Raw genomic sequence first — 27,942 nt, 5'->3', positions numbered from 1 at the left:
AGGGGCCGTCCTGACGCTGCCTCAGCAGCAGAAACTGGCCAAACGCAGGAAACGGCTGCTGGGCTTTGATTTGAATCCGCGCCTGCACTACCCCACAATTCCTGACAGGCCGGCTGAATCAGGCCGGAGGCGGCAACCATCCCCTCCCCTGCTCACTGAAGGTGCTTCCTCCCCTGCCTCGGCTCCTCCTCGCACCACTTGATTGGGCCTTTCGAACCGTGCAGGCGGACGCAACTGAATGAATCAGGGAGAGCTGGAAGGGCCTCGCTGCAGCTACGAGCTTGTCTGGCAGATGATGCGTTGGGGAGGCTGAGGCTGGGGGCTGTTGCTGTAAGTACCCCCTCCCCACGATGCAGGCTGCAATACAACGTTATCCCGGGAGCGCACCAGGGACGGGGCTGATGAGAGTTCCCTCTAGCCTTCCAGCTTTTGTGCTGAGCGGCACTTAATGATGGATTTAAGCCCGGTTTCGCTTTAAGAAGGCATGGGATAGTGCGGGCACAGTTTCCGGGGGGGGGGGGGGGTTATAAAATTAATCCCTGGGATAGCCTATGAAAGCAAGAACGCTGATTATTTAACAGTGTGCCAAAAATCACGAATTTTACTGAGTGGTGCAGTTGAAGAGAGGCTGTCATGCGGTTTTCTTTCTAGAGTTTAACCATAGCTGTAGACTCAACTTCGTAAAAGATCTTTGTATTCTGATAGATACAAATGAGAGAAGGTGATATGTATTCTGATGTTGTAAGAGGAATGCATGGCCTGGCTGGGTTCCAGACTTGACCTGAACACAGTATTGCCTCTTGGTGTGAAATAATTGAAGTAGTCTCCCCTTATTACTACTTCTGCAGGCCTCAAATTTTGAATTACAGAAGGGAAGTACTTTTCTCAACTTACTATGCGTTACTGTACTCTGTATATACCATTCTGTGATTCCCAAAATTATAAAGCACATTCTCAGTCACGATAGCCAGAAATAAATATGTGGAAATCTTAAAGCAAGAGTCTTGTTGGAGACAGGCCCTTCTGCAGGTGTGTGGCTGCAAACATCCTCTTTGAATAGATCCCAGAGCCAAAGCAGACTATACTGGATTTTGATGAATGTTCAGAAGTTCAGTGTTCATTTCTAAAGTAATGCCTTAAAAACGACATTGGTTCTGTCCAGGTTGCAGCTCAAAGCAGGCTTACTTCCTTGGCTCTGTGTGAATATGTTCCAAATCAAACTATAGAAGGTTAATTATCTATGGATTTTTCTTTCATGCTTTGATACTTTTTTCCTTCTAGAAGTTTATCAAACTCTGGAATTTTGAGAGTGTTAATACTAACTGGAAATTTTTACAGTGTGATCCTAAACAGAATTACACCCTTTTAAATCCATTTACTTCAGTGTACTTAAAAGGGTGCACTGCTTAGGACCGCACTGTTGGAGACTGGATTCAGTGAAGTCTATGGAACCTCAGCCCAGGTGTATGGAGCACCTGTGAACCATGAATAGCTCACTGTTAAATTGTCTAGGCGTTTAGTGCCACTGGCTCAGTAAGAGGCTCTTTTAGAAGCATACCAATATATCTAATTCTCAACATGGCCTCATCAGTGGATACATAAATCAAGAGATTGGGGCCATTGCTAGGCAGCCACATTATTGCTAGCCTTCAAGCCTTGATTTCTATTACTAGAAGGCTGGCTGGGGAGGTGGGCTGTTTTGCCTTTGAGGAAGGACACATTGTGGCCAGGCCTGGCAGCAGGCAGCAACCACCTGGAAAACTTGATATCACTTGACTTGCATGACTCACTCAGCCAGCTGATTTCTACTGTTCAACAGCAACCACCCCACAAAAGCCACCGTTGTGTAGTGGTTAGAGTTCTACACTAGAATCTAGGAGACCCAGGTCTGAATTCCCACTCAGTCACGGTGCTCACTTGGTGACTTTGGGCCAGTCATATACTCCTAGCCTAGGCTACCTCACAAGGTTTTGTGAGGATAAAAGAAAGAGTACACTGATATAAGCTGCTTTGCATTTCCACTGTGGAGAAAGGTGGGCTATAAATGAAGTAAATAACAGCTGAAAATGGGGGAGAGGAGTAAATAAAAGATACATTGCTGGGTGGGAAGGAGTGAAGGAAGCAGGGAAAGAGGAGGTTATGGGGGTTGCCAGGAGGAGGGAAAGAAGAAATGGAGAGAGGAATACAAGTTAAAGTGATGTGCCCCCTGCAAGAACCCACTGTGTAACTGAGCCCATCCCAGTGACTGGCATCACAGAAGTCTGCCAGAATTTTCCAAGGGAAAGGATGTCAGTCAGCTTGGCCAAATCTGTGGATACTTAAATACAGAGATTGGAGCCACAAACACATACCACGGATGTTACTACAACCGTAAAAAAAAGCTTCAGATTTGCAGAGAAATCTTTAAAAAGACTACATTAGGGGGTTGAATGTCCCCCAAATAATAGAAGCATAGCCTGTAGCTTTAGGAAAAGAATGCCCTCAGTGGCTGTTGCTAGACAACCTCAGCAGTATTGCCAGCTTTCAAGCCTTCTCTCAGTAAAGAAGTCAGAGGGGGTGGGGCCCTTTCCAGTGCTACTTTGAACTAAAAAAAAGGAATCATCAGGGCCAGGCTTGGCAGGAACCACTGGAAAACTTGATACTGTGGAACTTGCATAGCTGACCTAGGATGGCTGCTTGCTATTCTGTAACAGCAGCTACTGCATGAAAGCTGGTATGGTGTAGTGGTTAGAGTTTCAGACTAGGGACTGGGAGACCGAGGTTCAAATCCCCATTCTGTGATCGGTTAGTTACATGTTCTCAGCCTAATCTACCTCACTGGGATGATGTGAGGATAAATGGAGAAGAACACAGTGTAAGGTGTGAATAAAGCTGAAGATGGAAGGTAAACTATCAGGTAGAATTGTTGGTAGGAGAGAAGGAAGTGTGGAAAGGTAGCTATTAGAGCTTGAACTTTGAAAAAGCTCCTTCTCTACAGCAGGGGTCCCCAAACTTTTTGAGTCCCCAGTGGACAAACAGAAGCCTTGCTGGGCAATAGCCTCACCCTGGCCTTTTCCACTTTCAAAAAACACTTCGTAGGCACCATGTTGGGGACCTCTGCTCTACAGAATGGCTGCTGAACTTCTATCAAGAGAAAGCTACTGAATAGAGAGAGGAGATTTAGTTTTATAACTGAATAGACCAAAAGTCTATATAAGTGACCATCTGCTATCATATATTTGGAAACTTCATGTTTAAGCACAAATGGTTGCTAAATACAGTAATTGTTTAAAAATGGGAGAAGCTCTCTCCTCTATTTTGAATATTATCCTGATGAGCAATCCAGAGGAAGCTAGTGGTGCCAAAACTCCATTGAGTTAAATGTTGCTTAGATGCCTCATTGTCTGCATTGTGCTCATGAAGTAAAAAATATTGCTACTCAAAATTTTTATCGCCTTTTTGGAGTTGACAGAAAGGTTCTTCCAGCCCAACTATAGCTATGACCAGTATTTAGAAGGAGTACCTCTGCCTCTTCTGTGTGGGCCTGCATGAACACACACAAAAATATCATGTCATAAGTATATGAACATCTTTGGGGTGGGCAACCTTTTTTTCTAAATTAAAGATTGAGTCATTTATATTGCAGGTTAGGGACTGCTGAATTAACACTTGTATCAGTTGCCCAGTGTCTCCGCTCATTGTGGACTAATTGCTAAAATGACGTCTGAGTACACCTGCAGCACAGGATGGCTTCAACTGCTAATGATTATTGCACTACCAAATGAGTGCAGAGGGGGAGTCAGGATCCAAAAGCAGGATCCAAAATGTTTTAGTAGCTACTACAATAGTTATATTAGAAAGGGAACAAGCTGTTGAAATTCACAGAACTCTCAATCAGGCAGGAATATATTGAAAGATGTTATTTTCAGCCATGTCTGTCCAAAAGTAAAAGCCAAGAACACAGTCAATATAATACCTTTCATTAGGATCAATGCAGTGACTCATAGTAGTGTGCAAGCATTCATGTTCCCTAGAATTCTTTATCAGGCCAGATGTTTCAAAATTAAAAAGAGGAAAATGCACATTTTTCAGGAATAAGCAAGAGTGTGTGAATATGAAAATGCTATATCAATATATCTGATTTTCAGCATGGCCAGATCTGTGGATACTTACATCCAGAGATTGGAGCCATGAGCAGATAACAGATCTTTCTGCAAACCTGAAAAATACTCCATCTTTGCAGAAGAATCTGAAATTAAAAAATGCAGTGAAGGACACACACACGCACCAGTAGTAGAAGCAGCACCTGTAGCTTTTAGAAATGAATGCCGTGGTTGTTGCTAGACAGCCACAACAGTACTGTCAGCCAGTCTTGGTTTCTGTCAGCTGTGGGAGGGGGAGGGAGCCCTTTCTAGGGCTGTTTTGAGGAGGAACTCACCAGGGCCAGACCTGGCAGCAACCACCAGTACCTACCATGTGACTTCCATGACCTACCCAGCCTTGGCTGCTCACCACTGTTCAACAGCAACTACCTCACAAAAACTAGTGTTGTGTAATGGTTAGAGTTTCAGACTAGGACCTATGTTCAAATCCCTACTCTGCCATGGATGTTGTTGGGTTAATGACTTATGATTTTTGATTATGATAATATTTAGCAGAGTAGAGCTTTGCACAGCATATAAAGAATCACAGAGACATGTGTTCAGCTTCTAAAATAATGTTTACTACATAAAGGATAACATAATAAAGGTTACATTGGTGATAAAATAAAGAAGAGCTAACTAGCTTCTACATCTTTACATGCTGGAGGTAACTGTGCAACTGACTAGTGGGCAATGGCGTCCTGGACAAAGGAAAGAATGTTAATTGCCCCCAATAAACTTGGTCATTCAATAATTGATCCTAGATTAGTTCATTAGGCATGCAACTCCCCTTTGCCCTGGCGGGAACAGTTACTCCACACTTAACTGGCCTCATGCCAATTAATTATGCCTAGCTAAGACAGAAACAGATTAACCCCTTCATGACAGAAGTGAATGACACGTGCAAATCCCAACAGATGTTCACTGGATGACCTTGGCTAGTCAAACACACTCAGCCTAATGCTACCTTGCAGCAGCATTGTGAGGATAAAATGGAGGAGAGAAGAGAGATGTGAGCTGCTTCGGGTCCCCGCTGTGGAGCAAAGTAAGGGTATAAATGAAGTAAATTAACAAATAGCTGAATATGTGAGGCAGATAAAAGTTAGGAGGCTGGGTGGGTGGGAAGGAGAGTGGGAAGCAGGGAAAGGTGAAGGCATGAGATCTGCCAGGAAGAGTAAAAGAGGAAATAGTGTGGAGATGGAGATACAGGGGAAAGTGGGGTGCTCTACGGAAGCCCTTGAGGGATCCCTCCCACACAACTGTGCCAGGCCCAGCACTGTGTAACTTGGCCAGCCTTTCAGAGGGCAATGCTGTCAAGGTTAGGGAAGGAAGAAAAACTGAAGATGGGGGAGGATTTAGGTAGGTTGGCTGGTGGGAAGGAGGTGGGAAAAGTGGAGAGTATGGGGGCTTTCAGGGAAGGGAAAGAGGCAATAGTGGAGGGGGAAATGAGATGTTCCCCTGCAAGTCCTTGCAGGTCCCCCCTTGTGACTTCCTAATATGGTTCAATATTGTAATTTATATCCAATGAATACCATGACTTTCAAGCAATTTCTGCTGTCTCTTCCAACAAGGGAATCTTGAGTCTCTGTGGTTAAGAGAATTAGAGACATTGTGGGGAATTGCTTCTGTGAAGTTTAATTGTTTTATTACCTCTTGCATTTATGGGCTGCAACTGTTTGATACCTGTTTTATCTGCCTAAATATCTCTACCATATGCTGGCATGAAAAGATTTTAAAAATCTGTGGCCTGAAAAATCTGTGGTTTTCCCCCCTCTTTTTTATTTTATAACATCTGGCCTGATAACGAACTCAAACTCTTGCACATTGCTATGTTTCATTGAGTTAATCCAAATAAAAGGAATGTTTTCTTGGCTTTTTATATATTAAGAGGACTGTTGAGGCTTTGCAGTAAGCCTTGTAAAACCTCTGTACTAACTTTTCTATCAGCCTGAGTTCCTGACCGAAATCTGTCATAAATTGTGTGCAGATCAGGAAAGAGAGAGGCTAACCATGAGGGTGGAAGTAGAACATGTGGGTGAGTCAGCTAAGCCCTTGAGAACTGTGTGCTCTGTCAGTGATTCAGGCTGCACACTTCCTTCCCTCGGGCCTGTATCAGCTTAATCCTTTGGTTTGTTGAGTTGTGGTCATCATTCTTATGTGTTGTTTTTTGAGGAAGGGTGTAACTACTGATGGCTCCACCCCCGCTCCCTTGTTTCCTCCTAAAAAAGGAGGGAAAATCTTCCTCAGCATCTTACTCAACAAAATCTAACTGGTTATAATGACAGATATAGCCTGTTCAATTTCTTCTAAATGGGCTTGGTAAGTGACTGTCCATGCTACAATTCAGGAGTATAAGTCATTAAATGTTCAGCTAGTCTGTGGTCACAGTTCTAGTTGCATTTTCATCTTTAGTGGTGAGATGGATAAACCTTTTCTACTGTTGCTCAGAGGGTTGTTTCAGATGGCCGCCATTATATGGTGGACATTTGGAATTTTGCCATGTGGTAGCTACAGCCCTGTGAACAGCAAGTTTTCTGCAGTGACTAGCCATGCACTGAAGAGTACCTTGCCAACTTCACCTTCCCATGCATTATAGAGCCAACAAGCAGCCACCCACCCTCTACTGATGTAATTTTGGCATACTGAGATTCATAGTTGCCATCCTCATCACACAATGTGTTGGCCGTCTTATACCACCCATGCAGCATATTCCTGTGTATGTTTTTTTCCCTAAATTAAGTACTCATGAGTTTAAGGGGCTTTCTTGAGAAGTACCTGTGCAATACTATATGAGCAATCCTAAGCAGGTCTACTCAGAATCCTACTCATGTCTATTCAGTGGAGCTTACTGCCAGAAAGGTGATCTTAGGATTGCATTGTATGTATACACTTGGGTGTAGGTAACTTCGATCTCAGACAGACTTACTTCCAAGTAAAATAGCATAGTATAAGGCTGGAAGCATGTAATATAGGCTTACCGTGTAACTTTGCGGTGCTGAGCAGTACACATTTAAAGCTGCTAATTTGAGACCAATTTTGTAAGTATAGATTGCATTTTAACAGGCATTTTATGGCATGTGTGATGCTGTCAAGTAAACTATGTTTAAAAACAGTAGCCTTGACACATTAAAACCCGTAGCCTTGACATTTCTCTTCAAACTCCCAGCCTTTCCAAAAAGGCATTCCTGAAAAGTGAAGATGGTGGACATTTTTGTAATTTTTTTGCTTTGTTCAAGCTCTGTGTATGCACTGTAAATTAGGCTGCCTTTTGTTCTTGTGCTGGAAGTTGGCATATTGAGGCCCTTGTTTGATTGTGTGGGGCTCCTTACTTTAATGAGAGCAGCTTCTTTGATGACTGCTCCAGCCATATTTTTTCTTCTAAATAGTCAATGAAGCCTCTTACTCAGGCTTGTTGTTAGGACAAAGGAGTTTTTATGCTAAAAGCAAATGTATTCCATGGGACCAACTCATGGGGAGCATAATGCTCTCATTAGTAATGCCCTGTTATACTCTGACCTTTCCCTGTAGCGAGGAGGGGGTGAAAGGGTAAGAGAGAAGTAATGGAACTTGTGCTTTGACAAATATGATTAATTCAAAATATATCTGTGCTCTGAAATTAGCTAGAGCTAAACTAGAAAGCCAAATAGATCTCTGATAGGATCCTAAATTTGCAATATTGGCAATGTTGGTATCAGAATGGATATATAGACATACATAGAGTTGCCAGGTGTCCAGTTTGGCCCAGATAGTCTGTTATTTTGGGGGACTGTCTGGGAAAACAGTTCCCCAAATACTGGACACCTGGCCTGGACCCCAGCCTTTCCCCCTCCTCTGTCAGTTGCCCAGTCCAGCCTCTTGCAGCTGTGCGGCACTGCTGCCAGGTCAGAAAAGTGGCCTGCCACTCTAGCCATCCGGGTATCCTCCTGCATCAGTCTGGCACCACCCAGGAGTGGCCAGCCAGCCAGCCCAGGATGGGCACAGGTGGTGTCCTGTGGCAGTGCAGTGCCACCCAAGAGCAGCCAGCTAGCCCGGCCAGAAGTGGAGAGGTCAGCGGGATGACATTACTTCCTACAGTGATTTCATCACGCTGCCTAGGAGTGCACACAAAAGGTAACTACCCCCCTCCTTTCCCCAGAGTCTAGTATTAGGCCAGACCCCCATCTGCCAACCCTAGACATATGTGCACACTCATATATTGCAGATTGGCAGGAAGGTAAATTTGAATGAAAATGAATGTGTGTGTGTTCTAAATATTGCAATCTGGTCAGCAAATGCTGTTATAAATTAGGTTTACACTGTAATGATGAGAGTACTGAGCAATGTACTGTGCCCTAATAATTTTATTTCTTTAATATCACCTTAAACTCTGTTTCCAAACTCAAGAGTATTTCTTAACTTCCTGTTAAGGACTTATTCGCTTGGATCCACTGGGTTCTGCATGTACTAGGGTCCTTGCAGAAGTGTGTGTGTGTGCGCGCGCGCGCGCGCGCGCCAGTACAACTGTGCTAATGCTATCTGCGTCTCCTTTCATGCATTGTGGGATCAAGGTTGACAGTGAATGGTCTCCAGGCAACCAAGCAAGAAAGGTTTGATGCAAATTAAATTAGTTACGAGTATACTCCATTGAAAGCAATTGGATCACAGTTGTTTATATTATTGAAACTTATGGGACATTACCCGGATAGGAACAGAAAGCTTTTACACACTTTATAATACTGTTATTCAATTTTATTTCATTGTTATGCACTGTGCCATAATAACTCTGTGTGTGTGCGCGTGCATGTGTTATGTGCCGTCAAGACGCTATTGTGACCTTATGAATAAATGCCCTCCAAAACTTCCTATCGTTGACAGCCTTGCTCAAGTTTTGCAAACTAAAGTTTGATCCCATAGTACTCATATAACTAAATAGTAGTAAGTAAATCTGAACAGTAATAAATCTAGTAAATCTAAAAGTAAATCTGGAGCAGTAATAATAAAAGGCCATGTTGTGCAAAGGTCTTGCTGCCATGCTGTAGTGATGATATGTATAGAGTGCTCCTGGCCTTGTCATACCATTTTGTAATTTGCCTTAGTAATCATGTTGGTCAGAAACTTTATTTAGAATGAAAGCCAGGAATTTAGTAAGTCTAAGAAGAGCTGAGAGGCTTATAAAACGTGCCTTGAGTGTTACTACAGGCTAATCTGAAGTGAGTTGTGTGGCTCACAAAAGCTCATACCCTACTACAAATTTTGTTAGTCTTATGGGTGCTACTGGATTCTTGCTCTTTTCTACTGCCACAGACAAACTAACATGGCTACTCATCTTGATCTACACGCTAACCTGTACTATATGAATTAAATATTGTATTTTGGGATGCTACTTTGTTATATGAAGTTAAGGATGATTCCAGCAGTTTGGGATTTTTAATGTAAATATGTCGTCTTCTTTCTGTTGCTAGAAAGGACAGATCACCATGCAGCATACGGTTCAGGTGAGCAAAATGAAATTATCTTTATTATTATCTGAATTATCTTTCTTTATATTAAACATTAGCCTGACAAAATCTCTGATTTCTTCTGCCACAATTATGTAGGGAAACATTATACATTACAAAAACAAACTGGTTGTATCTTTATCTGAAAACTTCAAACTGAACTCCAAATTGGAAACTTTCATTAGATTCTGTACTGATTCCGAGGTTCTGTTGATTGTGCAACGTATGTAGAGAAACTGCTTCTCCCTCTGAGGCAGGAGGACATCTGTGGGGTGTTTCCCACCGTCCTATCAGGGAGGCAGGAAGTTGAAACTTCTTCCTCTTGTAGGTGGGACCACCCCCTGGTCTTCAGTTCTTTTCCTGCCTCAGGGGAGAGCAGTTCTAGTTTAGGTTAGCTCTGCTACCTATACTTTCACTTTCTTTTTCTATCCTTTACCTTACTTCTGTCCATATCTTGGAGAGAGAAAGCTTCTATGGAGACAAGGGAGTCATCGGACTCCGAAGATTCCTTCATGGAGAGGGCTGAGGGCTGCCTCCCTGGAGCCGTCCTGCCGGCGGCGGGAGCAGACCCGACCGGCTCCGACTTGCCGCGCAGGCATGATCGGACCCCCGGTGGAGGAGTGTCACCTACAGATCAGCCCGCCAGAAAACGGCCCCGAACAACTGACCGGGAGCCGGAGAAAGCCGCGGGACGCAGGAGGAAGAGAGAGGACAGCGGCGCAGCGGCGCAGGACTCAGAATCGGCGGGAAAAGCCGCAGACAGTGCTTTCCCGCCAAAACGCAAAGACGTGCTTGCCAACCTCCCGGCGGGAGATAGGCAACACAGAACAGCAACTCCTGCACAGAGTCTCAGTGCTGACACTCCTGAAGACCAAGTAAGTGCTGCTGCCTCTTCCTCTCCCTTATCCCCAGAGATGCTGGTGGCTATTAGGGACTCCGTCAGAGCTGCAATATTGGACCTCTGCAATTCAGACCAGCCTAGTCCATCCTCCTCCAGAGCCACTGTGGTGCCCCAGGCTCCTAGTAGAAGTCCCCAGGGGGGCTCGTGGCCCACCAAGGCGGCCAGAAAACAGCCCCAGAGTAAAGTGCCAGACCCATCCCCCAGGTGGAGGGAGGAAGAGCAGTCCCTCAGTGAGGAATCTGAGGGTGGGGAATTTTTATCAGAAGATGATCAGGAGGCTGATAGTGATATTCCTGACCAGCCCAATAGACTTTTTCAGATGGAAGATTTCCAATATCTGCTATCAAAAACCCTCTCAGCTCTGGACTTAAATGAAGCCGAGAAGGGGGAGGAGGAGGAGGAGGCAAAGACTAAGGGACACAAGGCTAGGCCCAAAGGGAACAGGGAATTCTTCCCCAGGTCAGAAAGCAAAGCTAGAGTGTTCCCATTCCCTGAATTTTTTGAACGTCAGCTAAAGGCTGAATGGTCCATGCCGGCAGCATGTAAGCAGGTCCCTCATGCCTTAAAAAAGATCTACGTGGTTTCTAACTTTGCTGATGAGCTGTTACAGGTACCCATCGTAGACGCACCAGTGGCAGCGTTGCAGTCTCAAGGTCTGCTTTCCGAAGATGGACATGGCAACATTAAGGATGGACTGGACAAGAAAGGTGAAGCCATACTCAAGAGAGCTCACGAGGCATTAGCCACCTCCATCAAAGCGTCAGCCATCGCCTCCACGGTGTCACGAGCTGCAGTGGTATGGACAAGGAGACTCATCCAATTGCTCCCCAACAACAATAGACGACTGCTGGAGGGTGCCAACAGGATTCTCAAGGCCTGTACCTTCACGGCGGACGCCACTCTGGACTCTCTGTCCCTTACCTCCAGGGCCATGGCCTCTACCACCGCAGTCAGACGTCTCCTCTGGATTAGAACCTGGCCTGCAGATCTACAAGCAAAGTTGATTCTCTTAGCCTACCCATTTCAAGGGGGAAAACTCTTTGGGGAGCCCCTCGAGAAGGTCCTGGTGGAGACCAAGGACAAGAAGAAGTCCCTCCCACGTTCACTGAAATACACTCCGAGACGTTCGTATTCTTACCAGCCATTCAGAACCCAACACACTTTACCTAGGAACAGACAAGAACACAAGCGCGGTTGGGGCTCATCCAGAGGACAACCGAGACGAGGAAACTTCCACGCAAAATTTGGGAAATCTCAGGGTCTTCACGGCAACAGACAGGATACTGATGACAAGGGACCCCGGCCCTGACTCCTTGAACGTTCCGGTGGGGGGACGTCTGCTTCTATTCCAGCAGGCGTGGATGGACTCCAAGGCGGATGCCTGGGTTTCAGAAATTGTCTCAAGCGGTTACGTAATAGAGTTCTTCTCCCTCCCACCGGAACGGTTCCTCCGCTCACCTCTCAAGAAAGACCCTCTCAGGCGCGATAACTTCCCAGGCTGTACAACACCTGATAGACATAAGAGCCGTCGAGCCGGTTCCCTCAGACGAGAAGGGGCGGGGCGTCTACTCGATCTTCTTTACTATTCCCAAGAAGAATGGGGATTGGCGCTCCATCCTGGACCTGAAGTATGTAAACGGGTTCATCAAGTTGAGACACTTCAGGATGGAAACTCTCCGGTCCATCGCGGAAGCCCTACAGCAGGGAGAGTTCTTGACTTCAATAGACTTAACAGAAGCCTATTTGCATGTACCCATTGCTCCCACCCATCGCAGGTTCCTCAGATTCTGCGTGGGGGACACTCACCTGCAGTTCAGGGCAATGCACTTTGGCCTCGCGACAGCTCCGAGAGTCTTTACCAAGCTGCTAGTTGTTCCGGTAATGAAGCTCAGAGAGAGGGGCATCCATGTACACCCGTATCTGGACGACATTCTCCTGAGATCGACTTCGGCAGAAGCCTCGCGGGAAGAGACAGCATTCACCATCCAGTTCCTGGAAAGGCACGGGTTCCTTGTCAACCGGGCAAAATGCTCTCTGACGCCCTCGCAACGGCTAGAACACTTAGGTCTGACGATAGACACGAGGAAGGGCTGTCTCTTTCTTCCAGAGAAAAAGAGAACCAAGACCAAGGCACTAGTAATGGATGTAGTCAAATCTCCTTCTTCCCCGATAATGGAATTATCCAAACTGCTGGGTCTCCTAGTGGCAAACTCGGAGGCTATGTACTGGGGATGGTTCCACACCAGACCTCTGCAATCCCTGCTACGACCGTTTCAATTCCACATTGCACAGAAAGCAAATACCAAACTCCAGGTTCCACAGACGGTAAAAGAAAGTCTTCTCTGGTGGACCAAGGACTCAAACCTCGGCCAGGGCAAGAGTTTTCTATTGCATCATCCGACGCAGATTTTCACGGACGCCAGCCTGTTGGGATGGGGCGCAATCCTAGACGGGATCCAACAGTCCAAGGACGCTGGTCAGAGGAGAGGAAACTCCCTATAAATGTCCTAGAGATGAAGGCTGTCCTGAGGGCATTGCATCACTTCGGCGGACGGATCTTTCGCTGCCACGTCTTGATCCGCACGGACAATATAGCTACCAAAGCATACATCAACAAACAGGGAGGGACCAGGTCGTCAGGTCTCCAAAGAGAAGCCAACCAGATCCTGATATGGGCGGAGAGAAACCTCTCTTCCATTCGAGCAGAGCACATCCGGGGAATTCTCAACACCCGGGCAGACTGGCTGAGCAGGGAGACCCTGCACCCGGGAGAGTGGACCCTCAAGAGGGACGTCTTTCTCCTACTGACGGACTACTTCGGAACTCCGAAGGTAGACTTGTTCACCTCTCATCAGAACGCTCAGTTACCGAGATTTTACTCAAGGTTCTTCCATCCCAGAGCAGAGGGAGTAGACGCTCTCACATGCCCATGGCCAAGGACCCTTCTATACGCCTTCCCGCCGTTACCGACGATACCCAAGCTACTTCAACGGATCCGGGAGCAAGGGGCAACTGTGATTCTAGTGGCACCGTGGTGGCCCAGGCGTCCCTGGTTTTCCGATCTACGATGGATGTCAGTGGCATCCCCGGTACGTCTGCCAATATCCGCGGATCTGTTGCACCAGGGCCCTATCTGTCATCCCCACCCAGAATGGTGGTCACTGACAGGGTGGAAATTGAGAGGCGACGTCTCCAGCGACAGGGCTACGCGCCAAAGATCATAGATACCATCCTGGCTTCCAGAAAAGGCTCCACAATCAGGGTCTACAATTGTGCATGGAAAGCTTTCCACAGATGGTGCCGACGTAAGGGGGTGGATTCCCTCGGTCCCTCTCTAAATTCCGTCCTGGGTTTTCTGCAGGAGGGGCTAGACAGGGGACTACGACCAGCAACACTGAGAAAACAAATAGCGGCAATTGGTACTGTCGTTCAGGAGATTGACGGCATTCCCCTCGCGTCTCATCAACACATCAAGAGATTTCTCAGAGGGGCCACCCTGCTCAACCCTCCAGTGGTGCATCGGTTCCCGACCTGGCGTCTGAACGTCGTGTTATCAGCACTCACCAAGCCACCATTTGAGCCTATCAAGGACATCGCTCTGAAATGGCTGAGACTTAAAACCATTTTCCTGGTGGCAATAACTTCGGCGCGCAGGATATCGGAGCTTGGCGCTCTGTCTATTAGGCCAGATCTGTGCATCTTCCACAAGGAGAAGGTGGTGTTACGGACTGATCCATTCTTCTTACCAAAGGCTTACTCCACCTTCCATCGGGCACAGGAGATCAACCTGCCGTCCTTTTGCCCCAACCCTAGTCATCCCAGGGAAAGAGAGTGGCACAATTTGGATGTCCGTCGGGCTATTAAGTCTTACATAATACAGACTGAAAAGATTCGCCAGACGGATTCCTTGTTCATAAATGTGTCACCGCCAAAACTAGGTCAGCGCATGTCGTCCTCGGCCATTGCCTATAACATCAAGTTGTGCATTCGGGAAGCCTACAAAGCCCTCAAGCTGGACATCCCTCCGGGAATTACAGCACATTCAGCGAGGAGTGCAGCCACCAACGCAGCGCTCAGACGTAACGCATCGATTGACGACATCTGCAAAGCTGCCACCTGGACAACTATATCCACGTTCATTAAACACTGTCAACTGCACACGTACACGTCGGCGGACGCAGCCTTCGGTCAGAGAGTTCTACAACATGTGGTCGAAGACGAAGATACGATCCCGCCCGGTCGATGAAGGACTGCTTTGGGAGCACCCACAGATGTCCTCCTGCCTCAGAGGGAGAATGGGCCTTTGGACACTTACCGTGAAGGGTCCTTCTCCTCTGAGGACAGGAGGACATCTGGCCCTCCCAGGATCTTCGTCTACTATCAAGACCACCGACCTCATACCAGTATTTTCTGATTCCACTGTGATTTTCTGTATGTGTGATTTTTCATCTGTTCCTAGTTGCCACTCTTCGGCACGTTGTGTTTTATCTTCTCTGTTTTCAGTTATTAACAAGTTGATATAGTTATAGATTACAGTTTATATGAAGGAGTCAACACTGCTGAGGGGAGTCACCCAAACTGAAGACCAGGGGGTGGTCCCACCTACAAGAGGAAGAAGTTTCAACTTCCTGCCTCCCTGATAGGACGGTGGGAAACACCCCACAGATGTCCTCCTGTCCTCAGAGGAGAAGGACCCTTCACGGTAAGTGTCCAAAGGCCCATTCTCCAACATTTATTTTTTAAAAACATTTCTATGCCACCTTTCCACACAACTGGACAAGCCAGTACCCTGGGACCGTAAGATACTGTCACCATTTTAAAAAACATAATTGTGAATCATAGACAACATGTTGAATACTGTCACTGGTGAATTAATACCCTTCTGTTTAATTTTTGAAAGAGCTTTGTAGTGGTTAGTAATTTTTTTTACTGTTGTACATGGAGTCTGCAAAATGTAGTCAACCGCTTAAGTTTAGCTGTTGATATCATCCTTAGGTGTGGTTTGGAGATGATCCCCCTTTGAGCCCACGAAGTCCTCTGACTCCAAGGCATGGCCCAGGCTTAGCAGATGTTCTGCTTTATGACCAGTGGATATCCGTCCGACATGAGGCAACTCTGGTTCCTATGCAAGAGGACCTGTCAATCTGGCTATCCAGCTTGTTGGGTAAAGTTACAACAAACCTTTATATGTTTTGTAAATTTGTAACAGCCATCCTCCTAATCATTGTCAACCAAAGGTTAGCATGATATGGCCAGTTCTTACTACTATAGATAAGGTGAAGTTTGGACTGGCCCTTCAGGAGCAATTACTTACCCTAGGTGCAGATTTCCTGCAAAAAGTCAAAAGTTAGAGCCAGTTTTTAAAAGGGCGGAGTAGGAGGGAAAGTGCTCCATCCCACAGGGGCATTTAAAAACACTGAAGCTTTGAGTTTCCTGCCCTGAGCTAGTGGTTGGAATAGATGGCCTTCAAAGTCCCTTTCAGCTCTGATTCTATGTTTATAAATGCATAGAGATAGCTAGAAATCTTTATAAATCATTAAAATCTTAAGTAAAATTCTCTGCAATAGAACCATAGCTTTTATAAAAGAAACACAATTGTCATTATTACTGAATGTGCATATGTGGTATAAACATTCACCACAATTTTTTGTGTATTTGTAGGCTGTGTGGTGGTGTCACATACAATTAAACTTAATTGGGTTTCTTTGGAAACACCACAAAATCAGTCTGATGTAACCAGGTTAGCAGCCCTAAGCTACAGACACTTTTTCTCCTATGTCCAGTCAAAGCTATAGCCATCAGTGTATAGAAAAAAGTTGGAAGTGTGTTCTGGTAAGTTTCATTCTGTGGGTCTTTGTTTTACAGTGAAATCCTAAGCAGAGTTACTCCAGTCTAAGCCCATTGAAGTCAATGGACTTAGACTGAAGTAACTCTGCTTAGAATTTCATTGTTAGTGGTTTTATTCCTTGCTAAGGGCACATAAGAATGCCATTCCATAATCTCTTTTGCGCATGGCTGTATCTGTTTCTAAAAGCGCTCACTGTTCAGACTCCCAAGATCTGAACATTCTCTAAAGTCATTCTTGAGAAACAGATTGCAATTCAAATAATTGCTTTGTATCCCCACATTTTTACGGCAATTGAATGATGAATGTTATAATGTTTGAGACGTCGTATTTCTGAAGTGCCATGTGTAAGGGTATATCTCTCAGTTTTGGCCTCTTTATGGTTCCTGCCCAATTCCACCACTACTGTTTCCATTGTGTTGTAAGAACTGCCATTCACAATGCTTTCTAGTCATGTATCAACTAGGCTGGTGGCAGTGTTCGGAGGATGAGTTGCAAAATACAACAAAAAGGATGTGTGTGTGTGTAGAGATTATTCTTCTAGTGAATTCAGGTTGTGGTTATGCCTACATACTCCTGAATTGTCAGTTTTTGAGAGTTTTGTCGTCGCTCCAATAAGGAAGGATGTGGCTATTTTGCAGGTACAGCACTTACAGCTGAACAGTTGTTGGAAGAACTTGATAATGGTGTATTGCTGTGCATGTTGACTGAAATAATTCAAAACACAGTTAAAAACTGTTGTGACCCAAGTGATTTAAGGGTAAGTACTGTTGAAGTATAAAGGTTGAATTTCCTGTGCATATGACTCCTTTGGCTAATGCTTGCCCGTGCTCATGTAAATATGACCACAGGCCAGCATTGTTGTCCATTCTGCAATTATGGTAGCTCCAGAAAGAGCTTTCTGCAATTGTGTTCAAGTGGGTAGGCTTGCTGCTGATCTGTGTCATGGCTAGCCATGTAGGTCATAGTTTGTCACAGGAATGAAATCTGGAATCGGGGCATGGGTATTGCAGCTAGCACTAGAACAGTGTTTTACACCCAGGTTTTCTGGAAATCTGATATATAGTCGCCGTACAAGAGATTGGCCAGAAGTATGGATACAGGGAAGTTGGTAAAGTATATTTTTAGGTGGTACGTTGGCTGGAGGGAAGGAGATGAAAGGCTTAGGGGCTCACAAGGGAGTTTGGTGGGCTTCCAGTATAATTACAAGCGTGGTGGGATTTTGGAGGACTCAGTTTGGGTATTTATTTATTCCTGAGCTGAAGGGTGTTTACTCATCACTTGACACAGGGAGCAAGGTGGTGGGGAAGCAGAAAATAAAGTGGATGGCTGATGGGGTTAAGGCTTGTAGGTAGGGGTGTGCAACCCCAAAAGATTCGGGTTTCCTGCTTCGGGTTTACCTGAAGCGGGAAAAAGATCTGGAAATCCCCAAAATCCAAAGCGGTGTGCCGCTTTGGGTTTGGGTTTCCAGGTCACTTCGGTATGCTCCGTAAAGATTTGGAGCATACTGGAGTGAGGAGGGAGGGGGAAGGCTTCCCCCACTCATGAACACTCACCCCCACCATTTAACCCCATCCCCCCACCTCACTTACCTTGTGCAGCCAGTGCTTTCACTGCCGCCGCCGCCGCCGCCGTTGTTGCAGCTGGCCGGCAGACAGGGCCTTCCCTCCTGCTGCCGCCGCAGCCGGTATGGCTGGCCAGCAGAGAGGGCCTTCCCTCCTGCCGGTGCTGCACCGGTGTGGCTGGCCAGCAGAGAGGGCCAGCCTTCCCTTCTGCTGGTGCCAGGTAAGTGGGGGTGGGTGGGGAGGAAAGGGTGGGAGGGAATGGTTAGGTTTAAAGGGCCCTGCCCCTTGTGAAAGGGCCCTTTAAACCTAACCCCCCAGGTCCCCCGAAGCTTCCTGAAGAGAAGAGGAAGCGACAACAGATGAGCTGGACGATGGGAGTGTCCGGGGTCTGGGTCCCAGCCCCCAGACTTGCCAGGAGGGAGCAGTGGGAGGCAACCAGGAGGCAGTGGCCCTACCACCCCAGCCAGCAACCAGGTCCAGAACCTGCCCACTCCAGGGGGAGGAGGTGAAAGGCCCAAGCCTCAGAGGGCTGGGGGGAGCAGGGGGAGACCAGCCAGTCCTAACCTCCAGGGGGAAGAGAGGGGGCTAAGCAGGACAGAGGCAAAGGGCCAAGGCAGGGGGAACAGGGACCCAGCAACAGCCCAAACAGAGCCCTTACCTGCCAAGGATGAGAAGCAGCCACTACAGCCCAGAGCCACACCCTGGCTAGAGGACAGCAGCCTGGCTCAGGAGGTGCTAGGAGCCAAGCCCCTCCAGGTGGAGCTACCACAGGCATTCTGGGGGAGGAGATGGGTAGCCCCGCCCGGCATCAATGAGCAGGCAGCCCAGAAGCTGGCCAGGGCAGCTCCTTGCAAGCAAGGCCAGGCATGCTCAGCAGCACAGAAGCCGGCTGGGGCAGCTCCTCGCGAGCAAGGCCAGGTATGCTCAGCAGCACAGAAGCCGGCTGGGGCAGCTCCTCGTGAGCAAGGCCAAGGAGACCTCAGCTGGGGATGGCTCGCATTCAACCCCACCCTGCCAGCAAGGCAAGGAAGCCAAGAAGGGATTAGTGGTAGGAGGGGAACACCTGAGGGGAGGCACAGCTGGGCCAAGTCAGGAGAGGGAACAAGCCTAGAAGGAGGGCGGGGCGGGGAAAGGAAACCCTATATAAGGTGGCTAGGAAGAGCTCTGAGGTGGTGGGTGTGAGTAAGGAGTGATGGTGTGGAGTGAGAGCAAAGCAGTGTGAGAGTGGAGGCTTGGAGGAGAGTTCTGGGAGAAGGAGATGATGGAGGATGCAGAGGGTAAGCCGGCCAGGTTGAGCAGGCCAGCAAGTGGACTGAGAGGGCGTCTGGGTGATGTATACCGCCCCTCCTTCCACAGAGCAGGGTCCTGCAGTATCCCTGGCACCCCTCTGATGTCAGGGCTGGCCCAGCTGGGGCCCTGCCCAGTGGCGGCAGCGACAAGCCCTGACAGGAAGATCAGAGAAAAGTGGTGTAGCCACAGTATGTGTCACCAGGATTGCTGAGAGATGAAAGTGGTATATGTGGGGGATGGGACAAAATTGACAAGGAATGAGACGTGGAACAGTTTTTATGCTCCTCCGAAGGGGAAAAGATAAACTTAGTTGGAGATGTGAAAAAATCTCTTTCTCTGTACTACAAATATTAGCCTGGAGCAAATGGTCTAAAACTGCATATGAACTAAAATTTATGGTTGATTATACCTTCTAGTGAATCTCATGTTAGACTGCTGACAGTCTTCTGCTTCTAAATACTAGAGCAGTATTCTGTATAGCCTTCAGATACTGTCCTAATTTTCATCTGATATGCCACAACTCTTGTTCTATATTTTGCTAGTAAGGTATTTTAAGGTATTAAAAATGTTTTGCCAAGTGCTGTTTTTCCAGTGACAATCAGCAAGTCAGTCAGTTGTGGGTCACCTTTTCCTTTTGCAGAAAATGATTCTGACAACTAAAGCCACAAACCTTGGTGCTGGTCTACTTGTTCCTGTCTCATCCCAGTTCTCAATACTGTCAGTCAAAAACTTTCCCATCATTAGAACTATATGCCCATATTGCAGGGGTTTGGCAGGTTTTTTGCTTTTGGGGGGAAATCTAAAATGCTTTCCATTATTTTTCCCATCCACACCATTGGCAATGGAAATTGTGAGAGTTTGTTTGTATAAAAATGTTTTTTAAATTTTTTTTTCTAATAAATATTCTATGAATTTTACCACGTTTTTTCCAGGATTTTCCACTGAGAAAAGTCCCATGTAAGAAGGATGCACCTTCAGGATCCTTTTTTGCCAGAGATAACACAGCCAACTTTCTAAATTGGTGTAGATCCATTGGGGTGGATGAAACTTACCTCTTTGAGTCTGAAGGCTTAGGTAATTATTCCTAATGAATCCGGAACTTTTAGAATAGTTGCATAAAGCTTCATTAGCATTCATTTCATTTTCAAGTCCATACTGAATTAGATATTTGAATTAAAGAAATATTTGTTAGAAATAGTTCCTATGATTCTGTTGGAGAATGCCTTGTTTGTAGAGATGGCATGTATACCTCTGTGAAAGATATAATTCAGGAAAGTATACTAATTAACTTATGCTTAATATAGAGCAAAATCAATCAAAACAAAATCAGGATTTCAAAGAGCTTTCTTTCTGTTGCTCTTGGAACTTCATTAGAAGCAAAAAAAAGTTACTGAGTTTTAAAACCAACATGGACAAATGCACTGAAGACAGAATGCACTGAAGACGTATCTTTTTTTTAAATGGCAAACAAACATTCCAAACTTAAACTGAGAGGTGATGAATTACAATGTTAAAATTGCTTGGGTCATTCACTGTATCACCAAACACGTGTGTACATGCACACATGCACTGACAAGGCCTAGATGGAAAATTTGTTGTGTTCCTGTTGAGATTCAACTTTCTCAGACCTGACAGCGAATGGGTGAATGGGTGAAAGCTGTGTCCTTGTTCATGTAGAATAGTGAGAGGGGGAGGTCCCTGAAATGGTTGGCAGTGCCCTGTAAGAGTGAGGAGCATCACAGAATGTGGCTTTCCAAGAAGAGTGATTGCAGTGGTTACGTAAAGAAACTTCAGGCTCTGCAGAGTGACGGAGACGCAAGGTAGTGAGCCAGATTTTGTATACATTTCTCTGGCTTAGAGGCCCTTTCTTTTCAGAGCCTGAAAAAAAGACAATACAGAAATGGCAACAGTCAAAGTTTAGCATGTGGAAGAGGATGATAGAATGCAAATACCTTGATACAAAAGGAAGGTGTCTGGAGGGAAAGGGATTGTTGTGTACTTGTTTGTACCTGGGAAATTTCCCACTTAATCCAGGTTAAAGCCTTCCATAGCACCTTTAGAGTGCTTCCTGCTCTTGCTCTCTGGGCAAGCTGTATCAAATAGGAAGCAGATTACGTGTTTCAGATTTGAAGTGTTTGGGGCATAAATGAGCCACAGTGATATATGCTGTTTTTATTGGTGTCAAATTATATTGATATTAAAAGGGTGATGAGTATGGGGGATGCAACAGTTAGTAAAGGATGTTAAAACTCATGCTTGTCTACTTAATAGTTCTCCACGTTCCTGATTTGAGTAGAGTAGGATTCTTTTCTTGTTCTTTTCCTGAATAAACTGTCCATTTAGTGCATGGACCACTGACAGATCTGTGTAAATTTGGCCCCTAAATTGGGCAGCTAAGTAAGGCCTCTCTGGTTTTAATGGGAGCATTCTGCATCAGAAATGTGAGGTGTGGTTTCTGTCTTCCTGAATTTTTTCTAACTAGAGAGTTACAAAAACAAACACATTTAGAGCTACCTTCTCCAAAGTACTTCAGCTGCATTCAACATAAATAGATTTTGCACAGGTGTTGCATCTAGAAGTTTGGACTCCCTACCTCCAGTCTCTCATACAGGACTCGTAAACAGCAGCTGGTGGACCAGTTTTTTCCAGATGTAGCGAAATCTCTGACTGCACATTAAGAAAAGTAGTTCACAATTGTATCCATTAATTAAGGCATTAGCATTGCATGTCTTTTTAAAATGATGCACACCCATGTATTCCCAACCCTGAATGAAAGTATTTCTTAAACAATTGTGAAATGTTTGTGCTTGTTGAGACACAGCTTTTACTGTTTGCTGCATAAGATTTTTTTCAAACTAGGACAGTTCACAGGTGTTGATTTGCACTTCAGAGAGTTGGCAGTCACTACTATTCTAAGCTTTCACTTTTATTAAATTCCAGTTATTTTTGGATTTTATTATTTTATTTATTTTATCGTATTTATATTCCACCCTCCCCGCAAGCAGGCTCAGGGCTGATGAAGCACATATTCCAAGCTGTGTATTTTTATTCATTTTTTGCCTGTCGAATATTTTGCATTAGTGCAATCTACAGATGTGCTAGGCAAGTTGACAGAGACTGCTTTAATTTCCACCCAGTAAATGGAATTGGCAAAGTTTATAGTTAGAATTTCCCTCCCCCATTCTGGAATCTGTCACCAAACTTGCACAGTGTTGCATCTTTTCTTACACATTGCTGAAAGTATTTGAAAGGCTACAGATTACTTACAGTAGCAGGCTTTGTGTCATAAATACATGCTTTGTGCATTTTTGGCAGAGCATCTCATTAGCAAGGGTGAGTTTCTCATAGCCTGTAATGCCCTTTGCATTCAGTGATTTTGAGAGAGGGAGAAATAGAGCGGTGTTGTGTTGGGGTGGTAAATTCTTATGCTTGGACATAAAGTTTTGAATCTTTACATTTCTCCCCTGCTGACAGGGAGCGTGGCAACTGTTTCTCCATACTTCAGCCTCTTCCCTCATCATTCTCCCATAGCGGCCTATGTTCTTTTTGATCCCTGGTAAAGGTTAAACAGATTCTTTTTTGAAGTTGTGTAGCTGTATTTTTATCTACAACTTTTTTTTCTTAAGTAAAAGTTAATCTCTAGTTAAAGAGCAAACCATTGACACTTTTGTTTTTCTCACAGTCCTGCACAAGGACCCAAGACAGGTATACCTCTGTCTGCTGGAAATTGGTCGCATTGCTTCAAGGTATGTATTCTGCACAGTACTCTGGATAGAGCATTTGACTGCGTTGAGTGTCTTTCTGGTGTTTCCTTCAGAGATTCAGACCCCATACAAGAAATCCTGATTTGGAACATGAAACCCACCAGAACATCATTCAATATGATATCAGCCAAGCAAAAACGAAGTATACGGGCCATATTGTATTGTAAGGAACTGAGAACCACAAATCAAAATTTCACAGACTTTTGAAATTTAGTCATGCTTTTGAAAATGTCTCATAATTCCAAATTTGCCATTTGATGCCCAACAGAAGGGGCATCACCAGTGACATCAATCTGTGGGACATCAGATCCCTTTTTATACACTAGCCGGCATACCTACTGAGATCCCTCGTCCACACTATACTGGTGTGCAAGTGCAGGAAGTTTATTGCTTGGCAGAGACCTATTTGCAAAGGCTGGAAACTGTCTGTGCAGGTTACAGGACTGAGCCTTCAGTGCTCCCTGGCAGTACCCTTTCAAACTATTGTCTTTATTTTAAATAAAAGTTGAATTTTTCTTGAAGCCATATTTGTAAATTGGGTACTTCTTACCATGATGCACACGTTAGTTATGTGATGTGACTATGTTATCCATTCACATTTCTGCCTAACAAAACACATTTAACCCACACTTGTAGGCTTTCCATGGGCATCTCTTTTGCTGCTATGTGAAACAGGATGGTATTGCTAGATGGACATTGGGTTATCTCTTCACTCGTACCCTCTTTTTTCTCCTTAGATATGGAGTTGAACCTCCTGTATTAGTAAAACTGGAGAAAGAAATTGAATTGGAAGAGACTCTGCTAATGTCTTCGGATCCTGTATCTTCTGTTGTCACCCCCAAATCATATTGTCATCATGGAGAGTTACATGAAGCAGTAAGATCACATACGTTTTGTCCTATGAAGACTTTGAAAGCTTGTTCCATGTGTATCAACTGGCTCTGCAGTATCTACATATTATCTGCTCTTCCACTGAAGTGAATATGCAAATATGTTCACATTTGCATGTCAAAGATCACTTGAAGCATTTATTTATTTATTTATTTTACAAATTACGAACTTAATCTTTATAATCAAATCATGCGTTATAGAACTTACTTAAATTTACTTTCTAATTTCATTTCTGTTTTAAATACCTTTATTCTGCCTTTCCTATCTTTCTTCATATCTATTGAAAAGCATTACCCAAGTCTTCCTTTCTGTCATTCTCTGTTTTAATTTAATTTTAATCTTGATTTTCAACTATATAATAAAAACCTTTCAATTTTTTTTGAAATTGGTCTATTGTGTATAAAAGATGTTAATTTTTACATTGTCACATATTCATTCAGTTTATTCTTCCATTCCTTTAATCTGGACATTTCACTGCCTTCCATATTGCTGCGAATATTACTCTTGCCGCTATCACCATATACTTAATTCACTGTGTATTTTTGTAATATTTCTTGGTAAGATATTTAATTGCATGTTTTTTCAGATCCATCGCCAACTTAACTTTTAGTATCTTTTGCATTTCTTCATGTATCTCTGTCCAGTATTTTCTTGCTTTTTTACATGTCCATCACGTGTGATAAAATGTTGCATCTGTTCTGACATTTCCAACACTTTTCATTATATTCTTTATTTGCTTTTGCTCTCTTTATGGGTAGTATACCATCTATAACACCTTTTATACCAGCTCTCCCTAAATATTTGACATTCAGTAAACTTAATTTCTTTAGTCCAAAGATTTTCTCAGTGACTCATCCATTTTGTCATACAATTTTTTCCTTCCTCTGTTTCATTGTCATATTGTAATAACATATTACAAATTTTTCCCAATAGGTGTCTTAAATCTCCAGTGATTAATTGCTCAAAAGTTGTTTTCTTTCTTAGACGGCCCCCTTCTTTAGCTATTTATTCTTTCAGTTTTGATACTATTTGATCATATAATAACCACAGAATGTTTATTTATTTATAATCCACCTTTCTTATTGAGACTCAAGGCAGATTATGCAGTATATGTCAATGCAGTCAAATGGATGAGACATATAAAAAGCATGTTAACAGGACTGGGATTTCAAAAATCTGAACCAAAGCAGAAATCCATACAAAGCATAGTATTAAATATGATATATTAAACAAGCAGTAGATGGTAATACATAAGTTGAAATACAATGCACTGAGAACAAGATAATGCATACAGCAACAGATTAACAGATTTAATGTTTTATCCTTAAGAAACAACTTCAGAGTTTATTTGTTTAGTTTGGCTAGTGACCATAACTCAATTAATATATTGTTGTCCAATAATCTCAGGATAAATAATCTAGTTGTGCAACACCACAGAATTGTTAGTTCTGGCATTACCTTTATGCTTTAATGTAGATTCCTAAACAGGCTGGAATCATGCACACTGCCAGATTCATAGATCTTCTTGATCTTATTAGGTGAACGCTTCCCAAGATTATAGCCATAAATGTGTCAACTAATTATCATGAAAAAATAAATTAAAATGCAGAAAGTGAAAACTGTTATGCTCTTATGTAAACTATACTGGAATGACTGAAATGATGTGCATTTCATTATTGACTAAGTTTTATGTACCTGGGGATCTTGTTGCAGAAGGGAAGGAATTTCCCGTTGAAATGGATGTTCATCATCATGTCTTCTGTGCAGTCCCACATGCGTATGCGCAGTTCCCATGTGTGCCTTCACAGAAGAACACTTGATGAACAACATTTACAGGTAGGTGCAACCCTGTTTTACTTCTGTTAAATAAAAAAAACAGGAAGTCCACCTTTGAGGTTTTTGAACAATGCAAGAAAATAACTCAGAAAATCTTACACGATACAGGTTAAGCACATTGCTGAAGATCCTCCTTGCAGTTGCTCTCATAGATTTTCAATTGAGTATTTATCTGAAGGACGCTATAGATTGGGAGACCGAATACTGTTCATTCGAGTAAGTACAGTTAATCAAAACACTTTGCTCTGTCAGTTTGGTGTAGTGGTTAAAAGTGCGGGACTCTAATCTTGAGAACTGGATTTGATTCCCCACTCTTCCACTTGAAGCCAGCTGGGTGACCTTGGGCTAGTCACAGCTCTCTGGAGCTCTCTCAGCCCCACCCACCTCACAGGGTGTTTGTTGTGGGGATAATAACAACATACTTTGTAAACCACTCTGAGTGGTTCTCCTGAAGGGTGAATGTTGTTGTTGTTGTTTTAGAGTTCTGTTTTATTTGATGTCTCTGCAAAATTGCTAGAACAAACCTAATCTTATTCATATATACATCATCCTGATAAGCTTGGAGGGATGTCCCTATTTCCTGCTGTTAGGTTAAGCTTAAGAATAACTGACCCGCATCAGTAAATGTTAGCAGTTTATATCCCTGTTCTCCACTTTCTGCAGAGGACATGTGATGTAGTCTTCAGGGACAGAGTGAGACATATGTATAACTTCTTGGAAAAGCCATTTGAAAAATCCTATCAAAAGTTCCTTGGAAAAGCTGCATCTGAGGCTTTTAAACTCACCAAAATACAATGGCTATAAATTGTAGAATTTAAGCAGGTATTCTACTATCTACTTTTTCTCCCCCCCCCCCTCTCTTTTTTTTTTTACTAGATGTTACATGGCAAGCATGTGATGGTCCGTGTTGGTGGAGGCTGGGATACTCTTCAAGGTTTCCTACTTAAATATGACCCATGTCGAGTGCTGCAGTTTGCAACATTGGAACAAAAAATCTTGGCATTTCAAAAAGGTGCATCTAGTGAGATGATTCCTGATTCATCCACCAGAGCCCCACAACCACCTCTTATGAATCCCATATCAGCTGTTGATACATATCAGAAACAAAATTCAAAGCCTTCTACTCTTGTTTCAGCTCCAAAGAACTCTCCTGTACCTAATAGAAAGCAGGCGGTGGCTAAGTTTCCAAAATCAGCTACCTCAAAAGCAGCAGCGCACACACCTTCTTCCAAAAAATCTGCAGTGGGCCCTCCTCAGTCAAAAGGGCTTTCAGTAAATAACAGCCAGCCGTCTTGCAAGTCTTCCACCACTACTGCTACTCATAAATCGGCATGTATTTCAAAATTTATGCAACCTACAAATAAAGGTTCTTCATCTACCTTACTAAAAACTGCTGCAACTTCTTCAGAATTGCTTCCAAAACATATTTTGTCATCTGTCAAACCTGTACATTCCCAGAATTCTCCAGCTACATTTCATCCTGTTCTTTCTTGTTCAGCAAGTAAACTTTCTGAGCTCCCTGGGACAACAAAAAAGGTGACCTCCAAACAAGAGTCTGTTTCTTCTAATAGCAAAGCTGGGCTGAGTGCCAAACCTAAGCTTCCTCTTGCAAAACACTCAACAAGATCTAACAGAAACCTTCATGTTCGTAACCCAGCATGCTCTCAACAGCCTTCTGCAAAGTCTGCTTCTAAATCTACCTCTCAAACATTACCGTCATCCAGAGGCGTGCTTGAAACTAACCAAGTCAAAAATATCAGAACTGCTACTAGTTCCAAACAACTAGTTTCAGCCTCATCACTTACAGCAGATAAATCATCACAATCAATACCTGCTATAAGATCAAAAGGTAAAACTGCATCTTCCCCTGTAAACGGTCAGTTTTCAACCACTTTGAAGGTCCAAAGTAGCAGGGCAAGACCTCAGGTAGGAACCAGCACATCAAAATGCCCCGAGCGTACTCCACTGTCGGTTGTCCGTCTCCCCCAGACATCTACCGTAGCTGAGACCAGAAGGAAGGCAACACAGGCTGCCACCAAAAATCAATCCTCATTTAAAACCTCCCAGAAGAGTGATAAAATCCATGATCCAGCTAATAAGAATCCCTCCTTAAAAGCAAAGGTCACCACTGTAACTGTTAAAGAAACACCTGGTGGGTTAAAGGGTCCTACTTTGAAAACTAAACAAGATGATAATTATTTTGTCATGACTGGGAATAAGAAACTCAGGAAGTAAAATACTAGGAATATTGA

The 27,942-nt window shown here is 44.2% G+C and overlaps 1 protein-coding gene across 1 annotated transcript; it reads left to right on the top strand.

The window, feature by feature from the left end:
* The first annotated feature begins 212 nt into the window (after positions 1-212).
* GAS2L3 (growth arrest specific 2 like 3) lies at positions 213-27,942 on the top strand. The gene is made up of 9 exons (XM_054988979.1): positions 213-330; positions 9,563-9,595; positions 15,495-15,663; positions 16,986-17,104; positions 20,132-20,273; positions 22,882-22,945; positions 23,701-23,839; positions 25,799-25,906; positions 26,567-27,942. Exons 2-9 carry the CDS (start codon positions 9,578-9,580, stop codon positions 27,923-27,925), a joined length of 2,118 nt encoding a protein of 705 aa, XP_054844954.1. The 5' UTR covers positions 213-330; positions 9,563-9,577; the 3' UTR covers positions 27,926-27,942.

The sequence above is a fragment of the Eublepharis macularius genome, chromosome 9 (assembly GCF_028583425.1).
Source record: "Eublepharis macularius isolate TG4126 chromosome 9, MPM_Emac_v1.0, whole genome shotgun sequence".
Lineage (NCBI taxonomy): Eukaryota > Metazoa > Chordata > Lepidosauria > Squamata > Eublepharidae > Eublepharis > Eublepharis macularius.
Note: the sequence above shows the minus strand (reverse complement) of the source record. Positions and strands in the feature narration are given on the sequence as shown.